Source organism: Vanacampus margaritifer, chromosome 1, assembly GCF_051991255.1.
Source record: "Vanacampus margaritifer isolate UIUO_Vmar chromosome 1, RoL_Vmar_1.0, whole genome shotgun sequence".
Lineage (NCBI taxonomy): Eukaryota > Metazoa > Chordata > Actinopteri > Syngnathiformes > Syngnathidae > Vanacampus > Vanacampus margaritifer.
This window is the reverse complement of record NC_135432.1, coordinates 10,737,240-10,759,853: the sequence shown is the minus strand read 5'-3', so window position 1 is coordinate 10,759,853 and position 22,614 is coordinate 10,737,240. Positions and strand designations below refer to the sequence as shown.

Here is a 22,614-nt window from a genome sequence, read left to right as displayed (position 1 = left end):
CATACCTTGAAGTCTCCCCAAAGTTTTGTTTGTGTTTTAGCTGCATGCTAGCTAAATGTCCTTTTACCGTTGATGGCCTGCTATATGATCATTGTTCTTGACAAATACGCCAGTTTCCGCCCTACTTCCTGTTATGAAGTCATCTAGCCCTAGAAACAGGACTCGGTCCTAAACCGAGAAGACCTCTCCCCTGCGAGATGTTTTGTCTTTGTGAGCCGCTAATTGTGGGTAACATGTTTTGCCTTTTTGGTTGGACTTCTCAAATAGTGGCCGCCGAGTAAAGATTTTCCGACAGATGGACCTCACTCCTGTGAAGTGTGGGGGGCCGCGCTGAGCCCGGAACACGTGACCGCTTTTGGTGTTGCGGCCCGCAGAGGAAGCGCTCCTGTTATCGATGTTCAACTCGGTGCCTCCGAAGCTTCCCGACTTGTTCGGCCGTTGTTACTGGACAGCATCGGAGAGCGACGCCTCACTCTTTCATCAGAGGCTGCCGGTGGAAATGTGGCGAGAGTCCGCAGACACTCGGACATCAGCAGTCTCCTTGGTTTAGCGTGTCTTCACTGCAACCACCACCAGGGCGGGGTTGGACACCTGCCATCTTCTGACTGTCCGTGTGAGTCCAAAGGCACGCGATCCTCGCAGGGAACGACGCCTTGGGGACATCCGAAAGGTCCAAGTGGTTGTTCAGATTTCCTCCTGCTGCGGAAGTCCCTGTTGAATATTATCCATCGAAAAGGAGCACCATGCAGTGTTACATCCGTCCTGCACGCCTCGGCTTGCCGCAAGAATCTCTTTGCTGCTCCAGATGGCAATTGGAAGAATCCTTTCCCGAGCAGGGGAAAGGATGTCTGTGAGGATCCATCCTTTGCAAGAGACCAGCAGCACATTGGCGCCGCGTTGGGAGTGGTAGGTCCAAGTAGCAGATTTCTCTCTGGATCTGGTCTCCACCTTCTGAGTCCCACTTGCCTGCCTCAGCTCCCACAGCTCAGCACAATCTTCAAACGGAGAAAATGTTGTTGATTCTCTAACAGGCAATCCCTCCCTGCTGATTAACTTTCACCGCTTTCCTATAGAAGCCACACAGATAACAGCTTTGCGTTGCCATTTTTCTTGAAGTAGGCCACCTTTTATTGACAAACTCATCCTTTTCGGTTTTCGTCCTGATTTTTAGTTTCGTCTTTATATGCTTGAAAATGTTATATATAAATGCCATTTATGTTCTTTTGTGTCCATAGGGCAGTTCCACGGGTCACCAGAACCAAGCAGCAGAGCTCCCATCTCACCAATACGTCCAGTCTGCTGTTCCGTACGCGTGTCAGCCCAACCCAGCGGCCCCAAGTCAGGCTGGCTCATGTTCGGCCAACCTCCAACCTGCAGCCAGCGATTGCTACCCACCTCCAAGTATGTCCGCCGCGGCTCAGTGCCACCAGACGCAAGGTCACCAGCAGCAGCAAGCAACTTTGAACTGCGTAGCTTCGGCGCAGCAACAGACTTTCATCGTGTCGGCTTATCAGACGGCAGTCGCCACTCTGCCGGCGCAGCATCCGGAACTAAGTTGCGCGTCCTCAACTATGGCGGCCATTGCCCAGTGTCATTTGGCTACGACGCGACTTCCTAACCAGCAGATACCCGTTCCACAAGAGCACCGGCCGTGCTCGATGCAGCAAGCGCAAAATGGGCTTCAGGCTTGCGTTCCGAGCCAACTCCAGCACGGCCACGAGGCAATGCAGCCTCTTCCCCCGTCTCAAAGTCACCAGGAAGCTCTCCAGCTGCAAAGCCGCCATCCCGCGCACATCGCCGTTCCACAATCCGGCCAGTCTGAAGTCCAACAGGAGCGGCCCGCAAGCACAGATCAGCTGTATCCGACCGCTGGCGTACCTGATGTCTGCTTTCCACATTCCGCCGCCAATGCCGTTCTTGCTCAGAGGCCGCACCTGCTCGGCCAGTCGTCTTGCACGCCGAGCCTTTCGCTCTCTTCGCAACATGGCCAGCCTACACAGCTGACACAAAAGGTGAGCGACTCTTCCATCCCTTTCATGTCTAACTCTTTGACTGCCAAAAACGTTTAATAACGTTTAGTAAAATCCAAATGAGGGCTGCCAAAGACGTTAAAAGACGTTAACTATGTTTTTTGTTGTTGTTTTTTTTGGGGGGAAACGGGTGGAGGAAAGCCTTGGCCAGCTGTGCTGAAAGTATCAAGCAGCTCGAGTTAGTATAATGACTATTTTTGGGCACTAGATGGCAGCGATGACTCTCTTTGGACAAGATCGGGTAAGGCGTCAGTAGAAGACGTGAGGCGGAGCTAGAGTGTTGAGGGGAGAATGTTTCCATAGTCCAAACACAAAATTTTCTGTGGACCTTGAAAGATCAGTCAAAATGCTCAAATTAGCTGGCACCCACAGCATCCCTTTTCTGAAAACGGCTGGCAGTCAAAGAGTTAAAATGCTTAGTCCATTTGAATCAAAATGTGACGTTACTCTCTCATTTGTGTACCGGGTTCAAGTTGGAAATACATTTTGAGTTCTGCTAATTATCCATCATGCCTTTTGTTCCCAAATGTTAATAGTTTGCAGGACTTTCCCACTAGCCTTCTTTTGAATTTTCTTGTTTCATGTTCCGCAGAGTGTGTCGCTGGTTCCGAATCCCCCCCACCCAGCGTGCACTTTCCCCGGACAAACAATTTGTGTTCAGCAGCCACTGGCTGAAACCGACGTCCAGCCGCACATTACAAGCTCGCTTTCATCTCAGGTAGACTGGCTACTGTTTCCCCTCTCGTCCCTTCATGTTCCTTCTTTAGTGAATTCACCACTTGCTAATGTACAGTATACAGTAGGGGTGGGAACGATCATTGTCTTTTTGATGCATTGATCATCGTATTAAAAATATTCTGAATCGATTCAGAGGTGTTAAAAATGTATTTGAAAATTTAAAGTAAAAAACTAAAAGCCACAATTATCTGCTGCATATTGCACTTTCAAGTATTACAATACAGGTTATGCTAAATCAGATTAAGTTTAAATATGTTTTTGCAAATGTATTGTTATAGAAGTTAAGACATTTTTTTACAGCAAATGCTGCCATTGGCACTTTTTTGAAATTTGTGTTGACACACTATTGTTAAACTAGGTTGCCTTGCCACTTTAATAAAAGTCAAAGTGTGAAATCTAAATCCTTGCTTTTCCTTGAATTCTACAATTGTTTTAAAAAAGGTACAAGTGTTTTACATGGACTATAAAATGTAAGCCAATGTAGTGATGCATCGGAATTAAATCGAATCATAGGCCTCTGAATCGGAATTGCATCGAATCGTGGGCCTAAATCATGAGGTACCCATAGATTCCCACCCCGAGTATAATGTGCCTTGTGAAAGTATTAGCCCTCCTGTAATGTTTTCATCGTAATCAGATTTTTGTGTGTGTGAAGAATCAACACCGAGAGACACAATCGTGAAGTGTAACAAAATCTATGATATTTAACTTTTTTTTTTTTTAAACAAATGAAAAGTAGGCCGTAAAACCCCCTTTTCTCTCAGTGCAGCCAACTTAATCCAGAAGTGCCCTAATGATTTCTGAATGGTCCAGTGTTGACCTAAATAATTGATGATGATGATAAATTGAGTCCTCCTGTGTGTAATCTATCCATCCTTCCATCCATTTTCTTAACCGCTTAGTCCTCACAAGGGGCGCTGGAGCCTATCCCAGCTGGCTTCGGGCAGTAGGCGGGGTACACCCTGAACTGGTTGCCAGCCCAATCGCAGGTGTGTAATCTAGTCTCAGTATAAATGTCCATGCTCTGTGATGGGCTCAGAGATCTGTTAAAAGAATATTGGGGGTCTAACAGCTTCACGAAGGCCAAAGAACACGCCAGGCCAGGTCCAGGATCAAGTTGTGAGGAAGTTTAAAACAGTATTAGGATATCAAAAATGTTCACAAGATTAAACATCTCGCGGAGATTTAAATGGAGCAAGTAGTCCCACGACTATAACTTGGTGGGAGGTGCAGACGGACAATAAATGCCCAACTGCCTCGTGCAAGTCAGCTTCTTCTGTCGACAATATGATTTTCTTCCTTCCATGCTCCTCTCCCTGACTTGTGTTCACAGTACCCGTGTGTCCAGGTGACGGCAGCCGTTGCTGACTCTGAATCCTTCCACCCTCACTCACACACCCTCCCACACTCTTCAGCATCGTCGTCTTCTCTCAAGCATGCCTTCCTTTCCACGGGACGAACTCTCCCCCTCCCCGTGAGCCCCTCTGTCTCCCCCCTCTCCCCGATCCTCCTTGAGGATGTGTTGGTCGCACCCGTCCCCCTGTTGCTCAAAGCCCCCCCCTCACCTGCGCTGGCTCAAATGCCACCGCACGCATCTCCAAACGTTCACCAGCAGGCTGTCCAAGATGGCGCCTGTTTCTCAGAAAAAACATTGTTTGCACAAACCGCATTCACACACGCCGCCCTCTCTCCCAACACACACCCGCCCACAAACGGCAGTGCTCTTACGCAGGTAAATATGATGATAGCTTGAAATAAATGCTGAACTTAACAAAAATGCTACCCTTTGTGTGTTTATGTGTGCGTGCTTCACTTAGAATTGGATAGAAAATGTTTGTATTTTTTTCACAACTTTCATTTTCTGTTAATATACATTGTGAAAATGCTTTTTTTTTTTAAAATTGATTTGATTGCTTAGCATATTGTAGATAGCCCTGAATGTTTTTTTTTTTCTTCTTTCCGTCAGAACTTGATGTCCGGCCACCCTGACCTGGTCCAGATGAACCTTCTCACGCAGCCAGCACACTTGCCCCCACCTGCACCTTGCGTCTCAGACCAGGGCACGCTTGTCGGCGTCAGCCAATCGGCGAAGACTGAAATGCTGAGCCACGTTCCGCCTCTTCCTCCCAGTGTTGCCGCAGGAGACGCAGGTCCAACTGAAGCCAGCACAGATGTAATGATCCACATTTTTTTTTTTTACCCTGGAGAACCCACGGGGTCAAATTTGGCCCCTATAAATTCTGCTACTCAAATAACAAAGACCTTTTTTTTTTTTTACAAATGTAACTTCAAAAGTCCAGAGTGCCACTTCTGACCCCTGCATGGGGCCATCTAGTGGATGAATATTGCACTTACATGAGCCAGGGTGGTGGTGACAAGATGGCTGGCAACATGCTGTTTTGTTGAGCTGGAAATCAATCCAAACAAAACCATCTTCTCAGCAAACCATCAGATGGTAAAATTGTGTTTTTTTTGTTAATCTATTTCATATCATGTTGCAGAATGCCTAGGAGTATGTTTTATATTTTTTTTTTTTGCTGAATTAGCAACTCTGAGCTAGTTAAAAAAAAAAAGGGTTAAGATTGAAAAAACATATATTTTGGTGTTCAGTGAACTTATAGCAGCATTTAATGTATAATTCATAATTTTCCAAAGAAGAAAAGGGTTCTTGGGTTCTCCAGGGTTAATGAATGACTTTTAATGAGTTTATTTTATTGCACATTTTATATGGTTGATCTCCTACATGTGCGCTCGCCACAACAGCAACGTGACAAGCGGGAAAAATGTGGAAGGAGCACTTGAAACGCCTCCTGAAATTCTCCACAAAAAAATGATTACACAATGACTGACGTACTTGAGTTATTCTACTGCTCTTCTCGCCAACGCCGTTCCATTTGCACTATTTCAGTGGCGTTTTTTGGGTAAGCCAGTGTTGCCATTTGAATCGTCACGGTCAATTTGACGCGTCGAGAAGCCCTCATGATTTCACCCTGTACGAGCCTTCTGGGGGACATTTCAACGGAAACTTGTCAGCCAATCGACGAAGGGCTTCCCCAGGTAGCAGATGAATGATAAAGAGTACAGGAGATATGTTGGGAAAAGGTCAACTTAGACTGTTTAACCCGAATTGGAAGCTGTTTTTGGACCACATTTTCCATAGGCGTTAGTTGTCACACAGCAAGCAAAATGTGAGTTTATCTAGTTTGTACTGAAAGTGTTGAAACAAACCAAAGATGATTTGCCAAGTCTAGCTTGTATTGCATGGGAGTTTATTTTTGCCTTTTTGTGGATTGTCTCCTGTCCATAGGATCAGGCTACGGAGAAACAAACTGGTGGGCAAAGCTATGACAGGTACCAACCAACATTCTTATTCTTCTACCATATTTGCTTCAATTTTCTTTTTCTTTTTTTTTACACCTCCGCAAATGCAAATATCTTTTCATAGATAAAACTGAGATGTTTGCTAGAAGAATATTGATGGGAAAAAAAAAAATCCTGTTTTGTTTTCTCCTTGAAACCAGTGTCAACTCTGATGCCACGTCAGGGAAGGAGATGAGTGACGGCAATGAGGGGACACATGGAGGTAAAGGCCAGAGTAAAATCCGCAAACACCACCGCAGGTCAACACGCACTCGATCTCGCCAAGAGAAGATCAGCAGGCCGAAGCTCAGCATGCTAAACGTGCGTGGCAAGCCCCCCCCCCCCCCCCCCCCCCCGAAAACCTCTTTCGGCGGCCATGTGTTTTGTTGACACTAATCCGCTTCCTCGGGTATTGCAGGTGTGCAACACGGGGGACAAGATGGTGGAGTGTCAACTGGAAACGCACAATCACAAAATGGTCACCTTTAAATTTGACCTGGATGGAGACGCACCTGAAGAGATCGCAACGTACATGGTATGTAGTTAACTCGCCACCACGTATGTACACCAAGTCAGGGACACGGTACTTTAACTTTTAACCAAGTGGTAGCGCTAATTCATGAGCTAATCCTCACGTCTGCGAGATATTGTGTAGTCACGCTATCTTGTGAAGTTGTGAAAATCAGTGCAAGGGAAAGTGTGCAAAGTATACTTTCGTGTCGTGTGGCCCGTTCCCTTCTTTAATCCCCACCAATGAGGCCTCTAATATTGCATGAATCTGTTTTCTTCTCTAAAATTGCTCATAATAAATATGTATGTATTCATCTTTTATCCATTCAGCTCATGAAGTTAATCAATACTTATAATTGTGAATAATAACATTTTAAGAATTCATTTTATGAATGATGTATTCTTTTGTGTTTTACATCAATATCGCAATCTCTGAGCTGGTTCTATTTTTTGTCTTAAGAATCCAAAGTTTGTCTTCCCCTGATCTATACAGCGTTTTCAGATAATGGAATATGTCCATTCATTTACCGTGATTTTTTTTTTTTCCAAAGAAAATCTATGAACATGAATCCATATATTTCCTAGTTTTCATGAGTATTTGTTGCATTCTGTTTTTAAAAAGTGCGCTTTTTTTCTTTTTTCTTTTTAAATCAACCATCCCCTCAGGTGGAGAACGATTTCATCCTACACTTGGAGAAAGAAGTCTTCATTGAGCAGCTCAAAGACATCGTGGACAAGGCAGAGGACTTGTTGAGTGAAGACGCGGAGGCGGAGAGAAATTTCGACCAGGCTAGCAGTCCCACCAGTGAAGCAGCTGGCGCAATGCTAGTGGAGGTGAGACCAGCACTGACACCGTAAGCTTTTATCTCACTGGCTTGCAGGAGACCACTTTTTTTTCTTTTTTTTTTTTATAGATGTAGGAGACATTTTCAAGTTTCCAGCAGGTCTCGGCGATCTCGCTGAGACCTATTCTGTCCGTGACTGGGGAGACTACTCTGCGAGGTCTCCTGAGTCCTTATTGGCCCCATAGTAACACAGATTATGCTTCTTTTTTTTTTTTTTTTTTTTTTTTTGCTTAGGCCTGGTATGCATGCAATATTTTCTAACATCTTAATAATAATAATAAAAAGGAGCTTGTTTTATTGTGAGTCAGTATCACGAGGATGAGCCTTTGGTGTCCGCATCAGTTTGTTATCATGAAAATGCAGCAGAATAATCAAATCAGGGATGTGATTTTTCCTCTAATTCGCGGAATTCCGCTTTTTTTATCTCCCCCCCCCCAAAAAAAAAAAAATTTCAGATTTTTTATTTTTTTATTTTTATTTTTTTTTTAGTAGTTCATTGTGTATGCACATGACTCCGACAGATAACATCTTCTGCTATAACAAAGACATTTGTGGTATGCTCTAATATGAGTTACTTTTCATTTGGTCATGATACAATTATTTGTTCATGAAATTTGAACTCTTCAACATTATTTATGTGTTAACTTAGTAATCACATTAGTTAGAAATGATGATATTCTCAGTGATAGTTTTTAAAAGCAAAGGCAGTCCAATGTTTTTGAATGTGACTGATTTTGAGTTGACTAAAACTGCCATTTTATATGGGATAGTTCAATATACATTGAAAATTTATGCTGTTGTTTTGTCTATTTCTTTGTCATGTGAGTGCATTGAAAGTACTTAAAAACACGGAAAACCCATGAGCTCTGGACCTAGCTGGGTGCCAGCGGCCCCCAGACCCCCGGCTAAATTTTCAGATAATTTCACTTTGGTCAAATCACATCCCTGTCAAATGCTCAGCTCTAATAAGTTGCCAAACATTTGTGCACTCTTCACAGTAACTGTCGGGATGTTTCCTTGGGTGTTTATCATTTAGGCATGTCTCACACAAACTCGTCGCTCGGTTGACGAGAATGTGCGTAAGAAGTGTTTCAATCATACTCAAATCATTTTGCTGTATGGTTTTATTGTCCACATCAATTTTTTAGTTAGAACAAGTCATTTTGATCGTGTACATCTCATTTTCATGAAACTGCTGTCCACCCTGTCATCATGGGCTAACCCTCGGATGTTGTCAGTATTTTGTCTTCCTTCAATGGAGGCTGGAAATGGAAAATGTCCTCTTTGACATCTTCTATTCTATTCTCTTCTATTGACTCACTCATCACACATTGAAGCATCTCTCCCACCCGCTGACAATCTTGACTGACCTGTGTGAGGCAACAATGGGCCAAAGGTCATCCAGACAGACTTTGTGTGTAGCAGCCATTTGAGGCACAAGCTTGTGGTCCGGCATCTGATCCAAGGCATCACAAGTTTAAAATTCGAAATGAGATGAGTCACATATACAAGTTGCTTCTAGTAACGCTTTCTCCTTTTTAGGGACTGAAGTCCTGCGCCCCCAGCACGCCACAGCTCGTCTACCAACAAAATGGTGAGAGAATTCTCATTTAACAGCACACCCGTTTAAATGCACTCTCGTTATCCTTTACGGCTACAGTATACACACATGCAATTTCCTGCTATACACACGGATTCATCTTGGAACTAAAATATTGGATTCCAATTTTTAAAAGACCAGATTATTTGTCCTAATTTGAAATTGACCTATAACGTGTATTCACACCCTGGTTCAAATGCTGTTTTTTTTTTTTGGTGGGGGGGGATGTCAACAAAAGCAAGATAAATCATTTCAAAACTTTTTATTTTATTTTAGTTACCACGAATGTGGCCTATAACCTGTACAACTCCATTATATATATGTGTGTGCGTGTAAAAAAAATGGACTCAAACCCAAAAGTGCATTCCATCCTCCATCCAAGTGTTCAGCGAATGCAGCAGTTGGATTAAGTGCTCGTCGATCGCTGCGCTACAAAGATGACGTACCAGAAAAAGATGACTGTCGTCGAGCCCACCGGTTCGGGCGCTACATTAGCATAGCAGCAGAGCGAATCCAAAGAATGAACATTTTTCTTCATCTAGAAGTGAAGGAATTGGGAGCAGTTCCAAATAGCAGTCAGTGTTAGCACAATCATCTTCTGACAGAAAAGAAAAATGTCAGGAAAAGCCTACTGCAGCATGTGAAATTGATTTGGGGTTAATCAGAGCCTGCGGAATTGATGGCAGTTGTATGGTAACTCCCAATTCATTATTGAGTCATTTTCAACATCCCACTTATATTTTTTTTTATTTTTTTTTAACCGAGTTGTACGGGCCATACATTAGGGCAAAAAATTTGAAATCATTTATCATAGTCAAAAATTTTTAGATCCCACAAAGCTGGCATTTGACCAGGGGTGTGTAGACTTTAAAAAAATATATATATATTTTTAAAGTTTTTCCATTGTGTCCTTGGCAGTCCTTCACACGGGCAAGCGCTGGTTTATCATCTGCCCAGTGGCTGAGGTGCCGGTTCAAGAGCAAGACAAGACTCCGTGTCCCAGCTCAAGCGAGCGCGGTACGTGTCGTCATTCTGCACATCCGCCCGATCACAAGAGCAGCTATCTTCGTTTCATATCATAGAGAGGAAAAGAGTCCGTCATTTGTGCTGTGAGAGGCCAGCCCTCGTGTTAGTGTGTTTCTTCTTGAGTGGGGGGAGCTTGATGTGCAGACAGGAAATGATGTCACAGTATCAAGTACCTTTTTATTCATGGCCTCGGCTATGCAGTTGATTAACTATTGCCTGTGACATTTTTCAGAATGCGAAAAATCCACCTCACAGTCGGTAGAAGCTCTCACATCTTCACAAGGCCCCTCGTCTGTGTCGGTGCGGCATCAAGACCAAAACGCTGGCATTTGCCCCGTTCAACATCCGCGTTCCGCATTCGGTCCAGAAGAAAATGAGGCAAAGGGGGCGGGCCTTCCCGTGGAAGAAGCTTGCGTTTTGGCCACGTCCATAGTAAGTGACATCCCTTGCTGTGCGTTCGTGCCGCCGGTTTCGCTGGATGTGAAGACTGCAGATGAGGCGGCGGTCGGCCGTTTGGCCGGGACAACCGCTCATCCAATCAATCAAAAGGCCAGTCCTAGCGGAGAGCTCCCTCTACAGCACGCCGTTCACTCATCGGTAGTCCTCCAGCAACCCTACCCAGCGACAGCGGTGCCGGCAGTGCCAGCAGCGCCGGTCGCCTCACAACCTCAGAGTCCGGCACATCAGACCTCGCTTCCGTTAGGCCCCGGGGAGTCGGACGGCGAGGGGCCGCGCCGGGTGGAGTTTGTCGATCGCACCATCAAGACTTTGGATGAGAAGCTGAGGAATCTGCTGTACCAGGAGCACGCTCCCTCGCAGCCTTCCGGCGCCGCAGCTGACCCGCAAACCGCCGAAGCACTCGGCTCGACGTCTGTCCCGGACGGTCGGAGCGGCGAGGCGCTGCCGCCCAAGAAGCAGGGGGAGCTGTTGGTAAACACAAACATTGTCTGTTGGTGTGTGTGTGTATGATGGCTTTACTGAACCAACATTAGAGCCTAACCGATTCATCTACCCACTGATTGTTTTGCATTTGACTGATTTAGTCGCATCAGTCACTCCCTATGCAACCGATATAATGATTATCACATGATTTTTCTACTGCTGTGCATGGATTCTGCAGCTCTGCTTCTTTAACTTGAATCATGTTTGCGATATTTTAAGGATTTGTGTTCATGTACAGAATGTTCAATGTATAGCAATGTTCTTATTCAATCCTGGCTGATATTTCGGATATTGGCTTCTTGTGGTCCACAATTTCAGTATTGACCCCAAAAATGCAAGATTGGTTGGGCGCTAATGACTCTTGTGAGCGTTTGTGGAGAGTGCATACCTTTCTTGTGTTATTGAAGTCCTAAGATGGTCTGCTGGTGACTTGATTTTGTCTTTTCCTCTGAGCCTCAGATTCCCCAAAGGCCAGATTGTGTTGGCGTTTCGGCGGGTAGGCAACGTTTACCACTTTCATCCTTTCACCATCTTTGTCTCACTCTTCTTACAACTTTCTTCTGATCTCGTAGCGGCTGATAGCAATTTGAACAAAGAAGCCGTGACCGTTGGTTCTGCTTCATGCAACTCAAAAAGTAATTTTCAAGTAAGTGTCCAGCTTTTCAGGAGTCTGCTCGCCTCAATGCCGTTGTGGTAGTTTTCACTTAATTTAGTAATGTGACAAAAATGCTGCATCTGTCGGAATAACTTGTATATATTCACCTGTAAAGAAATTTGGATGGGTCAAAATGACCTCATTAAAAGTTGAAGAAGTCAATTTTGAACAGAATGTTATTGGCGAGATGAGCAGTAGAATAGCTTATGTCACCAATTGTTGTTTGCTGAATTGAGTTGGTGTGGCAGAGCTGTTTGAAGTAGTCATCCTGAAAATCCTGCAAAGATTGCAGCCACTTGTCACATTGCTAATTTGATGAAATCTTGTAGCAGGAGATGCTTGTGACAAATGTATCAAAACTTGCAATGTCTTTCATTCAGATAACAGCCACGACACCAAATGTGGGAAAAAGCAAGAGCGGCCGCAGCACGGCATCTGACTGTTGTCAAGAGTCGCACGGCGGGTCTCACGGACTTGATAGAAATCAGACTGCTAGCAGATCCTCGGCCGGTCCTGAAAGTCCCGGCACGTCCAGACCCCGATGTGGTAACCGCCTCTCTGCCCCGCCCAACTTCTACCAGGCTACCCCCACGTCCAGCCCGGACATAACTCCACACCATTTGCCTCGCGCCGTAACCATCAGCGCTCCGAGCCGCCACCACTCCCGCCATTCGGACTCTGCGGACAAGGGCGAAGACGGCGGTGGCAAAGCCCACCCCGCCGGGCACGGCGGGAGTGATCTGGTCAAGAGGGCGGTGGCCTTTCTGAAGCGTTCCGGTCGGAGTAAAAGCGAGCAGAGCTCTGATTCGTCCAGCCGGCGGCCCTTGGAAATGAACGGGCACGCTCCTTCGCCTTCAACGGGACACACGCCGTTATCTTACATCAGTAGCGACAACGACTCCGAATTTGAGGATGCAGACATGAGAAAAGAATTTCAGAAGCTGAGAGAAAAGTAAATTAATTCACACACACACACATAAAATGAGGTTGTTTGTTTGTTAGTTTTTGTAACTGCAGTGGACCTACAAATACATTTAGGCCAGAGAAAACGCCATCAAAGATGGTTCAAAAAAATTGTGGAAAGAGTTAAAGGCATCTTTTAGTCTTCAAAAGTCAACAAAAACATGGAAAACATTTTAGAGGGAACACTTGTTCATATGATAAGCTCCTTTTGTGCACGCATGCCCATGTCTGACTGCATAATGTTAAGAATTATATGTGAAATAGAAGTTATGGAACTTTGCTATTTAGTTGTTTTGCCTTTTGCCATGTTGGCTAGGCACATGAAGGAGATATCGGAACTTCAGGCCTTCCAGAGGAGTGAAATTGAGCGCCTGTACCAAGAGGTGGGAAAATCGCTGCCCCCCAATGTGGGACTGCTTCATGCGGCGCCCCCCTGTGGTCGTCGACGGAGGACCAGTAAACACAAAGTCAAGGCTGGAAAATTGCTCAATCCGATGGTGCAGCAGCTCAAAAGCAATCTGAGTGTCACCTCAGCGGAGCGAAAAGGTGGCCGGCCTTCACCGTTGTCCCACGTGATGCCGTGGGATGATTCAAAATAGCAATCTTTTCTTTTGTCTTCTCATTCCACTTAGGGGAAAGTTCGGGCAGTTCGTCCGGATCCCCCGCTAAAAGTTCGGCTCTGTCTGACTGCTCGGCCGGCTTTGGTGGCAGCTCCGGCTCCGGCAGTCAGCGCAGCGTAAGCCCGGAGCGGGTCCAGACTCAACAACCGTGTTCCTTGAAAGGCTCCTTCTCTTCAGACAACATCTATGCCGGCCAACATGCCGACGGGACCACAAACCTGACCAGCCAAGGTACACATAGGCCAACACGCGCTGTCCAGAGAAAAATATGCCGCCGTACATGCTGTACAAATGTGGATCTGTATGCATGAAGAGCTGTCGTGTTGTCACACTTACAGCAGCTTGACTCAACAAGTTCATATGTTTGCTACGTCACACAGAAAATGAAAATCATTTATATTAGCCAGGTAGCAACATTTCCACAAAAAAATATTCTGTCCAAATTAGGGATGCACCGAAATCAAAATGTTTGGCCGAAAACCGAAACGCCGAAAAAAAATGTATGCCAATTTTTACTATCATTGCCTTTATTATAATTAATTACAATTATAATATTATTATAAAATATTTATTTAGCACTGGCATTTTAACAAAGCACAATATAAATTGAAATGTGCCCACACCGCAGACATGTTGGCTAATGGTACATTAAACACCAAACGAGGGTTGAGCATTTTCTGGCAGTGCGATGGCACGTTATAGTCAATGTAGTTCGCACGGATGCGGGCGGCGGGACAAGGTGCGGCGCACTTAAAATCGGCACATTCACATATTCCCTAACGTTTAAAAAAAAATATATATATATATTTGTTCGCACAAGCTAATCTGCTTCGGGAACGGACTGCAAAGTCACACACAGCGTCTTGTACAGGTCTGTCGCCACTCGCAGATAGCGGTAAGTGTGTTTAAAACTGTTGATAGCAATAGTGCTAGCATTAGCTAAATTATTTAGCATGGCCACCAGCATGCCGGTGAAAAGTGAAAGGTTTTGGGGGGGGCTTATATATTTAAAAAAAAAAAAGGGAAGGCGCTGCGGGAGAAAGAGTGGCTCACCTGTACTGCAGTACACGGCACTTAAATGTTGTACACCAAGCGACGCCCCTTTCCTCGGGTGTGCGCAATGACCCCAGGACCTGCTGCGACCGACCGGTCCAAACTCACACAGTGAAAAGCCAGAGGGCACTCACCCCCGCGTTCGCTATTTAATTCAAACAGATGCTTGCTTGCAGCGTTTTTTTTTTTGCTTGCGTCACCACAAACTATTTCGGCCGTATTCTTTTGCTTTTAATTTTATTTCGGCCGAATGAACGAACATTTTCGGTGGCCGAATATTCGGTGCATCACTAGTCCCAATGCCAAGTCTGCTTGGATTGTCCATTTCAATTTCCGGGCCCAGATAATTCCCCAAAACCAAAATCCCCTCAAAATCCATTTGCAGTCGTTCGGGGAGTCATGAATGAGTGAGTGATTGTGAATGCAGGAACTGTGTTTTCAATCAGTCATCATTTGTTTACGGCTTAATCACTCCAATTAACAAGGTGACAAGATGAACCAAAATGCAAAATTCTATGAAAATGATGAGCAAAGCAAAATGTCGTGTTGTAGCTTGTAGAAGGTCACAATTGGCGACATCCCTTTGACTTGTTGTGGTCGTTCCCATCGCTCACGATGGTTGATGTCATTTGCTGCAAGTGCTTTTGTGATTGTGGGGGTTTTCTCATCTCCATTTCCGTGCCCTTTTTCAAAGTGTCTCTCTTGTTTCTTCTCTTCTTTCCTCTTATATTGACTTTTACAGGCTGGACGGTTTACCACCAAACATCAGAGAGAGTCACCTTTAAATCTAGTAGCAAACCACGCACGAGATTCCTCAGTGGACCCGTGTCTCTGTCCATCTGTTTGTATTTGTTCCTTTCTATTTTCCCGCTCTGTCATTCCCACAATCTTGATTTGAAGCTGCCACGCTGCCGGCCAGTGCTCGTAAAACACAATCATGACTTTAGCGCGCTGCCTTCATTGCAATCATCGGAAGTTTCTCAAGCATCCCCGAATGTTAATGTTGGCCTTTTTCTGCCACACGAGTAATGCAAGTAAATGTGAAGAGATTACACGGACCGTGTTGCTAAAAAATGTTTTCTTTTCATTGTCCAGTGCTCACTGTTTTTTTTGGGGGGGCTTTTTGCTTCTTTTTTTTGTGACTGGACAGATTGCAGCTCTTGTTTCAGTTACATGTGAATGCAGAGAAAGAATGTTGGTGAGCCAAAAAGCCCAAGAAACAAAATGTATGTGATTGTCCAGCAATTTTTCTTCTCCAGCAAAAGGTGTGTTTGTAGTCTGAAAAGTAGTAGCTGAATTTCTTGCTGATAATTATGGGACTGCTGAAAGCAGCACATATTACTCTCCACCCTAGAAAATCCTGATATTTTTCCGCAAAAATGCGGCCCGTACCGTAGATCGCACCGGGACAAATGAGGTATCAAACGATGCGGCTCGATCTGACTCGGTGCGGCATTACTTTTCTAGGAATTCCGAAGTTACCATGGCGACGCAATTCCCCAAAAACTCTCAAAAAACTCCCAAAAAACTCCCATAGGAAATGAATGGAGAAAGGGGGAACAAATTACAGATCAAGCACCTTTTTCCAAGACACGCTGCGCACGCATACGTTATCCGACCGATACGAATTTTAGCTCATTTTGTAGGAATTTTTCCCATCTTTAGCTCAGTGTCGAAATCTTTTTTAAGGAATGTAAGCTCTCCCCTCTGTGCGGGTTCAAAGACAGTGAGCAAACAGCAGACAAATAGCCTTCTCCCATCGTTGTGTATTGCAAGTGCCAGAGTGGAGCAATTAACTTTAGAGTGGCGGGAAAAAAGAAAAGTCTACTTCTATTTGCAAAAGTTTAACTTCAAGTCGTCACCATGGCCACAATCTTTTCTCACTAGACGTCAAACTCTCACATTTTGTAGTCACGAGTGTCTTCTTTCAGACAAACTAACTTTTATTTGGCTAAGGTGTCATTTAGTACCTTTATTTTCACTTTAAGCTCGGACAAGTCGGACCAACTCGCCTATCTCTTCCATGTTAAATTCAGGCGCCTTTTGCTCTTCATTTCTGATAAATCATAAGTTTTCAACCTGCTCTCATTTGGTCATTTTTCATCCGATTAAAAAAAATGAGAACATGCTCGTGTTCCCCAAACCCTTGCCGTTCTAACGAGCCATTTCTTGAATCTGTATCTTGAACCGTTAAGTCGTGAGAGGCGTTTGTTCAAGGGGTGCGTCTTTCATGCAATCTCAATGGAATGTGGGGCGCGTGACGGCTCCAAGTCAAAAATGGGTGTGCGCTCTTAAAGGGACAGTGAGATATTTTTAGTTTCTGTTGATTATGGTTAACTTCCACATTTCTTGACCGATTTTTGTCGTTTCAATTTTAAACTCTTCAGCTCATTTACATTTTTTTTAAATACATTTTCAGGGACAGTGAAATATTTTTAGTTTCTGTTGATTATGGTTAACTTCCACATTTCTTGAGCGATTCCAGTCGTTTAAATTTTAAACGGTTCGGCTCATTTACAAAGTCAAATGTGTGTGCGTGAAAGTGCATTTTTCTTAAAGGGGCAGTGAGATATTTTTAGTTTCAGTTGATTATGGTTAACTTCCACATTTCTTGAGCGATTCCAGTGGTTTAAATTTTAAACTGTTCAGCTCATTTACAAGACTCAGCAGTCCCATTCCAAATTTCCGCGGGAATTTTTCTAGTTGGGTAGTAGTGTTAGTAGTAGAACGTATTGACACGGTTGGTTTTGACTCATTTGCCGGGATGTACAATGTGGTGGCTCTCCGTGTGTACCGTGAGAACTCATCACCAGCCTTGACTCCATGTAGACAGAATAACGGTGAACGGCACTAAGAATGAAAAGAAAACATTTCTAAGATGTGCACATGGCCACAAAAGCCCAGGATGAGCGTTGAGATTGTTTTTATCCAACCACTTTGCCAATCATTCACGTGTCACACAAGCCAGTCATTTTCGTGAGTCCAACATCAGCCTGCACCCGCATACACACAATGCGGTGCTTCTGGCTTGGAGAGAAAAAAAAAAGAAAAAGAAAGAGGCACAAAGGCATGGCGCTTCGATCTCTCTGGTTGAGTCTTGTTTTGCGTGCGTGTCAAAACCTTGATCCTCTCTTGATTTGTCGTGGACGCTCATTCACTCTTCATTTCTGATACACTATTCACAAAATGTTGGCCATGACATTAAAATGCAGCAAGACCTTTACAGGTGAACTTTGACCTTCTCTGAATTTTGAAAATGTCCAACTGCTCAATTAATGTTTTTAGTCAGTTTTGCACAAATGGCTGTTGGCCACTTGGATGCTTTTCTGTGACTCCTCCAGTCTTTCACTTGCAACCTGCTGATGATAATCGAAGCTCAGTGCTCACCAAACATTTTGTAGCTTGGCTGCTGAGTAGTGTGACGGGATACCAGTTTGATGCACACTTCTGAAATAACAAATTTTCTTCAATTATGTTGAATCATATTATTATTGTATGTTATCATAGGGGGAAAAAATGGCTGAGTTGACACGAAAATGTCCCCCTGGAAAGGGGGGGGGGCGTGAAAATTACCCAAGTAACCAATGGAATAATCAATTCTAGGATAATCAATTATAAAGACTGGGTAGTGACAGCTCTAGTTATCATTAACTCATTTGCTCCCAAAAATGAATAAATACGTTCTATTTTAATTGTTTTAACTCTTTGACTGCCAGACGTTTTCAGAAAAGGGATGCCGTGGGTGTCAGCAGATTTAAGCATTTTTGACTGATATTTCAAGGTCCACAGAAAATTATGTGTTTGGACTATGGAAACACACATACTACCAAATGAAAGATTGGACTCTCATCTTTCATCAGAAAAAAAAGTTTGTTTCTACCTTATTCCGTTTTTCAGTAATCAACAATAGAAAATGGTTAGTTTCACCTCTGTTTTGAAAAAACGTCTTTTAACGTCTTTGGCACTCCTCCATAAGATTTTACTAAACGTTATTTAACGTTTTTGGCAGTCAAAGAGTTAAGTGCTCCTACGACACATATATATATACTGTATATATATGGCCAGCCGGTGGCAGCAGAGTATAAGAGATCAACCAGGGCCATGTTGCAAAAAGCTCTTTTCCCAACTGCTTTAAACAGATTTGTGAATAATGATGAAACATAGATATATCTTAATGCTAATTGCTGCAAACCGGAAACAGATAGAAATATACTTTTTTCCTGGTGAAAGAAGAGACTATTCATTCTTTTGGTAGGTTCCATGTTTTTATAGCAATAGAACACAATATTATGTGGGCCTTCCAAAATCAGTCAAAATCCAGTCAAACAGACGGGAGTGAAGGGGATTGCTTCAGTGAAAATGGCTGGGAGTGAATGAGTTAACAGTTCATTTATGTGATGACACCAATCATAATGATTATTCAAAACAATTGGGAAACAGTTCAATACTAATATGCAACACTTGATTTCTATTCAGTAAATCTCTACCATTGTTTACACTTACAAATGATTGCCTATACAACATTCCTAGGAAATCACAATGCCCCATCACTGGTGAACTATTTTTGGAACACGTCCACAGTCTCCTCATGTGGTCCCACTCTAAGCTCAGTGGCCACTTGATCAATTGTTGGAGAAACGGTCTCAATCTGGCTGGCGAACACATTTGAATTTCAACCGGGAAATGTATTGATCCTTTCATGCTGTGAATTTAGAGAACAGAAGGTTGCACTGAAATATTGAACAGTTGAGCACTTGCATTCAAAAGGTCAACATGGTTATTTCGCATTTGAAGTTCATCCTGAAATTGGGCCCAAACTGCCAACTTTTTGTGAGCAGTGTGTAAAATTTTCCGGAGCTAGTCGTCAGGTAAACACGACCGCAAAGCTCAGCTCTCCTCCCCTTTGTTGAAGCGAGAGCGCCCTCACTCATGTTTGGACCAAGGAGACGTGCATGATGCAGGCGGTTTCGGCGAAAGCGCCAGACGGGCACGGCGGGACTCTGCTGCGCCAAACCAAGGGCTGTAATCGCCACTCTTGCTTTCTCGTTGTTTTATTTCTTTCCTGGTTGAAGTGCATGTTTTTTTTTTACCTTGAATAACAAGTCGTATTTGTGTTTTTGGTGACGTTGATCAGACGCCGTGTTATCAGCCTGGCAAACGTCTTCCGTTCTGAGAGAACACACGCGTGCGCGTTATTCCGTTCCAGCACAAATGAAAAGTCCAACATTCCCCTCATAGCTCGTCAGTTTCTGTCTCGGCGACTGCGTTGACTCTAGATGACGATGTGTGAATTCCAAAGACAAAACAAAAGCTAGGCAAATGCGCCCCAAAAAGAAGCCGAGCCCTCTCTCTGTCTCTTCTGCTCAATGTGCCCATTGCTGTCGTCTCGGGCCTAACGTTTTGTCTTGTGCTGTTTTGCTTCTTTATAGGGTCCACTCTGAAACGACTTTGTCTAGGCAAAGAGCGCAGTAGTCGTAACTATCTTATTTACTTGCTTCCAGTCTTCCCCCAAATCTTTTCATCCTTCCTTTTTCGTGTTGTCTGTGCACGTCTTGCTTTGATTTTTCAGTCGGTGCTCCTGAGTCCGTATTTTGTTTTGCATGACAGTCTTCCAAATTGTTTTTGTCATTGCTTGCACACTGGAGGAGACACTTCAGAGTTGTGTAATCATTTGTGACTGTCCCATCCTAATGATTTGGCTGCTGTGTTGTCAAAGGCGTGACTGTACAGCGCAGCGCCACACATCAGCCAGATGATTGACTTTCATCTTTTGTCGCCAGCATTTGCATCAACTTTTTTTTTTTTTGTCTTTCTCAGGGTCTTCTTTCCGCGCCGCGGCTCAGACGCAGCAACCCCTGGCCTCGCCCGCACCCTCGCCGCCGTCTGCTCGGCCCGCCGGTCAGCTCGCTCGGGTCCAGACCAACAACAGCAACAATAAGAAAATATTGTTCACTGAGGACCTGCACAAGTTGGTGGACGACTGGGCGAAAGAGGCGGCGGCCCCCCATCAGCCGCCCCCCTCCCTGAACCAGATCAAACAGCAGAGGCGCGGGCACCACCCGGAAGGGAGAGTTGAGTCCCCGCCGGCAGCAGCCACGCACAAGGTACTTTGGAATCATTTCAAGACCTTTAAAGTAGCTTTTTAATTTGGCACGCAGCCAAGAAGAATGTTGGTAACAAGTCTACCAAATTTAAATTAGTTTAAAAAACAAAACAAGTATATGAAATCAAGCTACAAAATGGTGAAAAATCAAGACATTCTCTCACCTTTCTGAACACACCACTCTCATCTCTTACCATTCTATCAAATATGTTTGTACATATAATGTATACATAAACATCCTTATATGGAAATGGATCTGCTGAATGCCTTGGTTGGTTAGAATCAGGGATGTGATTTTTCCGCTAATTCGCGGAATTCCGCTTTTTTTTATCTCCCCCCAAAAAAAAAAAATCAGTTTTATTTATTTATTTATTTATTTATTTTTTAGTAGTTCATTGTGTATGCACATGACTCCGACAGATAACATCTTCTGCTATAACAAAGACATTTGTGGTATGCTCTAATATGAGTTACTTTTCATTTGGTCATGATACAATTATTTGTTCATGAAATTTGAACTCTTCAACATTATTTATGTGTTAACTTAGTAATCACATTAGTTAGATATGATGATATTCTCAGTGATAGTTTTTAAAAGCAAAGGCAGTCCAATGTTTTTGAATGTGACTGATTTTGAGTTGACTAAAACTGCCATTTTATATGGGATAGTTCAATATACATTGAAAATTTATGCTGTTGTTTTGTCTATTTCTTTGTCATGTGAGTGCATTGAAAGTACTTAAAAACACGGAAAACCCATGAGCTCCGGAGGGGCTTTGCCCCCCTTGTCCCCCAACCAGGGCACTGCCCTGAACCTAGCTGGGTGCCGGCGGCCCCCAGACCCCCGGCTAAATTTTCAGATAATTTCACTTTGGTCAAATCACATCCCTGTAGAATGCAGCACCACTAGCAGGGAATAGGGGCCGGCCTGGCCTGCAGAAAAGCCGCACACAATTAATGACCATTATAAATGCATTAAAGAAAGAATTTTTTTTTTTTTTTTTAAATTTCCCCACCCTAAAAATTATTGATAAAAAGAAGCGGACAATAAAGTGTTTTCCACATAAAGTGCGGGTTAGCTCCCGCCGAAAACGGCTCGAATGTGACTCAAGAGGGGAGTGGGCGCTTTACCAGTCATGAACTGCACAGCACACTGGCCGAGTCCTGATGTTTGAAGGACCAAAAATGCCCAAAATAAAAGTGAAAGTTAGATATAAATGTAAAAAATATTATATATAATTAAATATAAATATAAAAACTATAGTTCAAAAGTTTAATATAATTCAAAATGGGAATAAAAACAAAATAATAAAAAATATAAATAATAAATACAAAAATAAAATCATGTATGTACGTAAATGGAAATAAAAACAAAAAATACATATATACCAAACATTTGTACATTTATTTTTGTATTTATTTATGTTTTTTTTTTATTATATTTTTTGTATTAAATGTTTTGAATTATATTTTTTGTATCATTTTTTATGTTAACTTTAGTTTTATGTACAATGGTACCTCGGAGTTTGAACATTTTTCATTCCTGCGAAGTGTTCAAAGTCCGAATTGTTCAATCTCCGAAACATGTTTTCCCATAGGAAATAATGTAAATGCAATTAATACGTTCCCAAGCTCCAAAAACAGAAAAATTCCTATTTTATTTATATTTATGTTTTTTCCATACATTCAATCCATACAACTGAAACGGTGAAAAAGAAATGAACGTGATATCTCAACAAGTCTTTACTACATTGCACTCAGTTTTTTTCTTCAACATATTTAATGTATTTGGAAGCAAATGACTGCAATCCCTTCTGAATAAGATGAAGCCAGATGAAGGTTCACAGGGTTCAACTGTGTTCCTTTCCAGATGAAATGCCACGCTGGCCCCAGCGGGTCACCTCCGCACCTCCCCCCCGACCACCGAGGGGGCGCTATCGAGTACGGCGAGCAACCAAGCTCCTCTTTATAGCCAGCGGCCGGCCATCGCATCGGCAAGCCACTTTTCCGCCGGGACCAAACCCGGAATCCGAGCCTACGAGCCCGACAACGACCCCTGCCCCAACTCCGCCAGGACTTCCTAGCCCGGAGGCTGCAGTACGTCAGTGGCGTGTTGGGATTGGAGCTGAAATACATTTGCACGTGTGTGCATGTCACGTGTCGTTTCCG

The 22,614-nt window shown here is 43.7% G+C and overlaps 1 protein-coding gene and 1 long non-coding RNA gene across 8 annotated transcripts in view; one reads left to right on the top strand and one right to left on the bottom strand.

Moving 5' to 3' along the window:
- The window catches only part of LOC144055530 (uncharacterized), a 146,326-nt gene that overhangs the window by 84,171 nt on the left and 39,541 nt on the right, over positions 1 to 22,614 (bottom strand). The window lies entirely within an intron of this gene.
- LOC144055430 (serine/threonine-protein kinase WNK2) overlaps positions 1 to 22,614 on the top strand; it is a 37,705-nt gene that overhangs the window by 13,557 nt on the left and 1,534 nt on the right. For 3 of the 7 annotated variants that reach the window (XM_077571393.1, XM_077571401.1, XM_077571384.1), the window contains exons 10-29: positions 1,236 to 2,012; positions 2,623 to 2,748; positions 4,102 to 4,500; positions 4,735 to 4,941; positions 6,076 to 6,119; positions 6,290 to 6,449; positions 6,547 to 6,663; positions 7,305 to 7,472; positions 9,026 to 9,077; positions 10,002 to 10,100; positions 10,342 to 11,039; positions 11,505 to 11,547; positions 11,624 to 11,697; positions 12,087 to 12,658; positions 12,986 to 13,215; positions 13,302 to 13,520; positions 15,085 to 15,183; positions 19,772 to 19,816; positions 20,160 to 20,446; positions 22,316 to 22,614. The exon at positions 22,316 to 22,614 is cut by the window's right edge and continues 1,534 nt beyond it. In XM_077571393.1, the coding sequence (XP_077427519.1) occupies positions 1,236 to 2,012; positions 2,623 to 2,748; positions 4,102 to 4,500; positions 4,735 to 4,941; positions 6,076 to 6,119; positions 6,290 to 6,449; positions 6,547 to 6,663; positions 7,305 to 7,472; positions 9,026 to 9,077; positions 10,002 to 10,100; positions 10,342 to 11,039; positions 11,505 to 11,547; positions 11,624 to 11,697; positions 12,087 to 12,658; positions 12,986 to 13,215; positions 13,302 to 13,520; positions 15,085 to 15,183; positions 19,772 to 19,816; positions 20,160 to 20,446; positions 22,316 to 22,417 (4,518 nt within the window). In that variant the 3' untranslated portion in view covers positions 22,418 to 22,614. The remainder of the gene's footprint in view (positions 1 to 1,235; positions 2,013 to 2,622; positions 2,749 to 4,101; positions 4,501 to 4,734; positions 4,942 to 6,075; positions 6,120 to 6,289; positions 6,450 to 6,546; positions 6,664 to 7,304; positions 7,473 to 9,025; positions 9,078 to 10,001; positions 10,101 to 10,341; positions 11,040 to 11,504; positions 11,548 to 11,623; positions 11,698 to 12,086; positions 12,659 to 12,985; positions 13,216 to 13,301; positions 13,521 to 15,084; positions 15,184 to 19,771; positions 19,817 to 20,159; positions 20,447 to 22,315) is intronic. The other 4 variants (XM_077571409.1, XM_077571434.1, XM_077571416.1 and 1 more) reach the window with 4 other exon arrangements.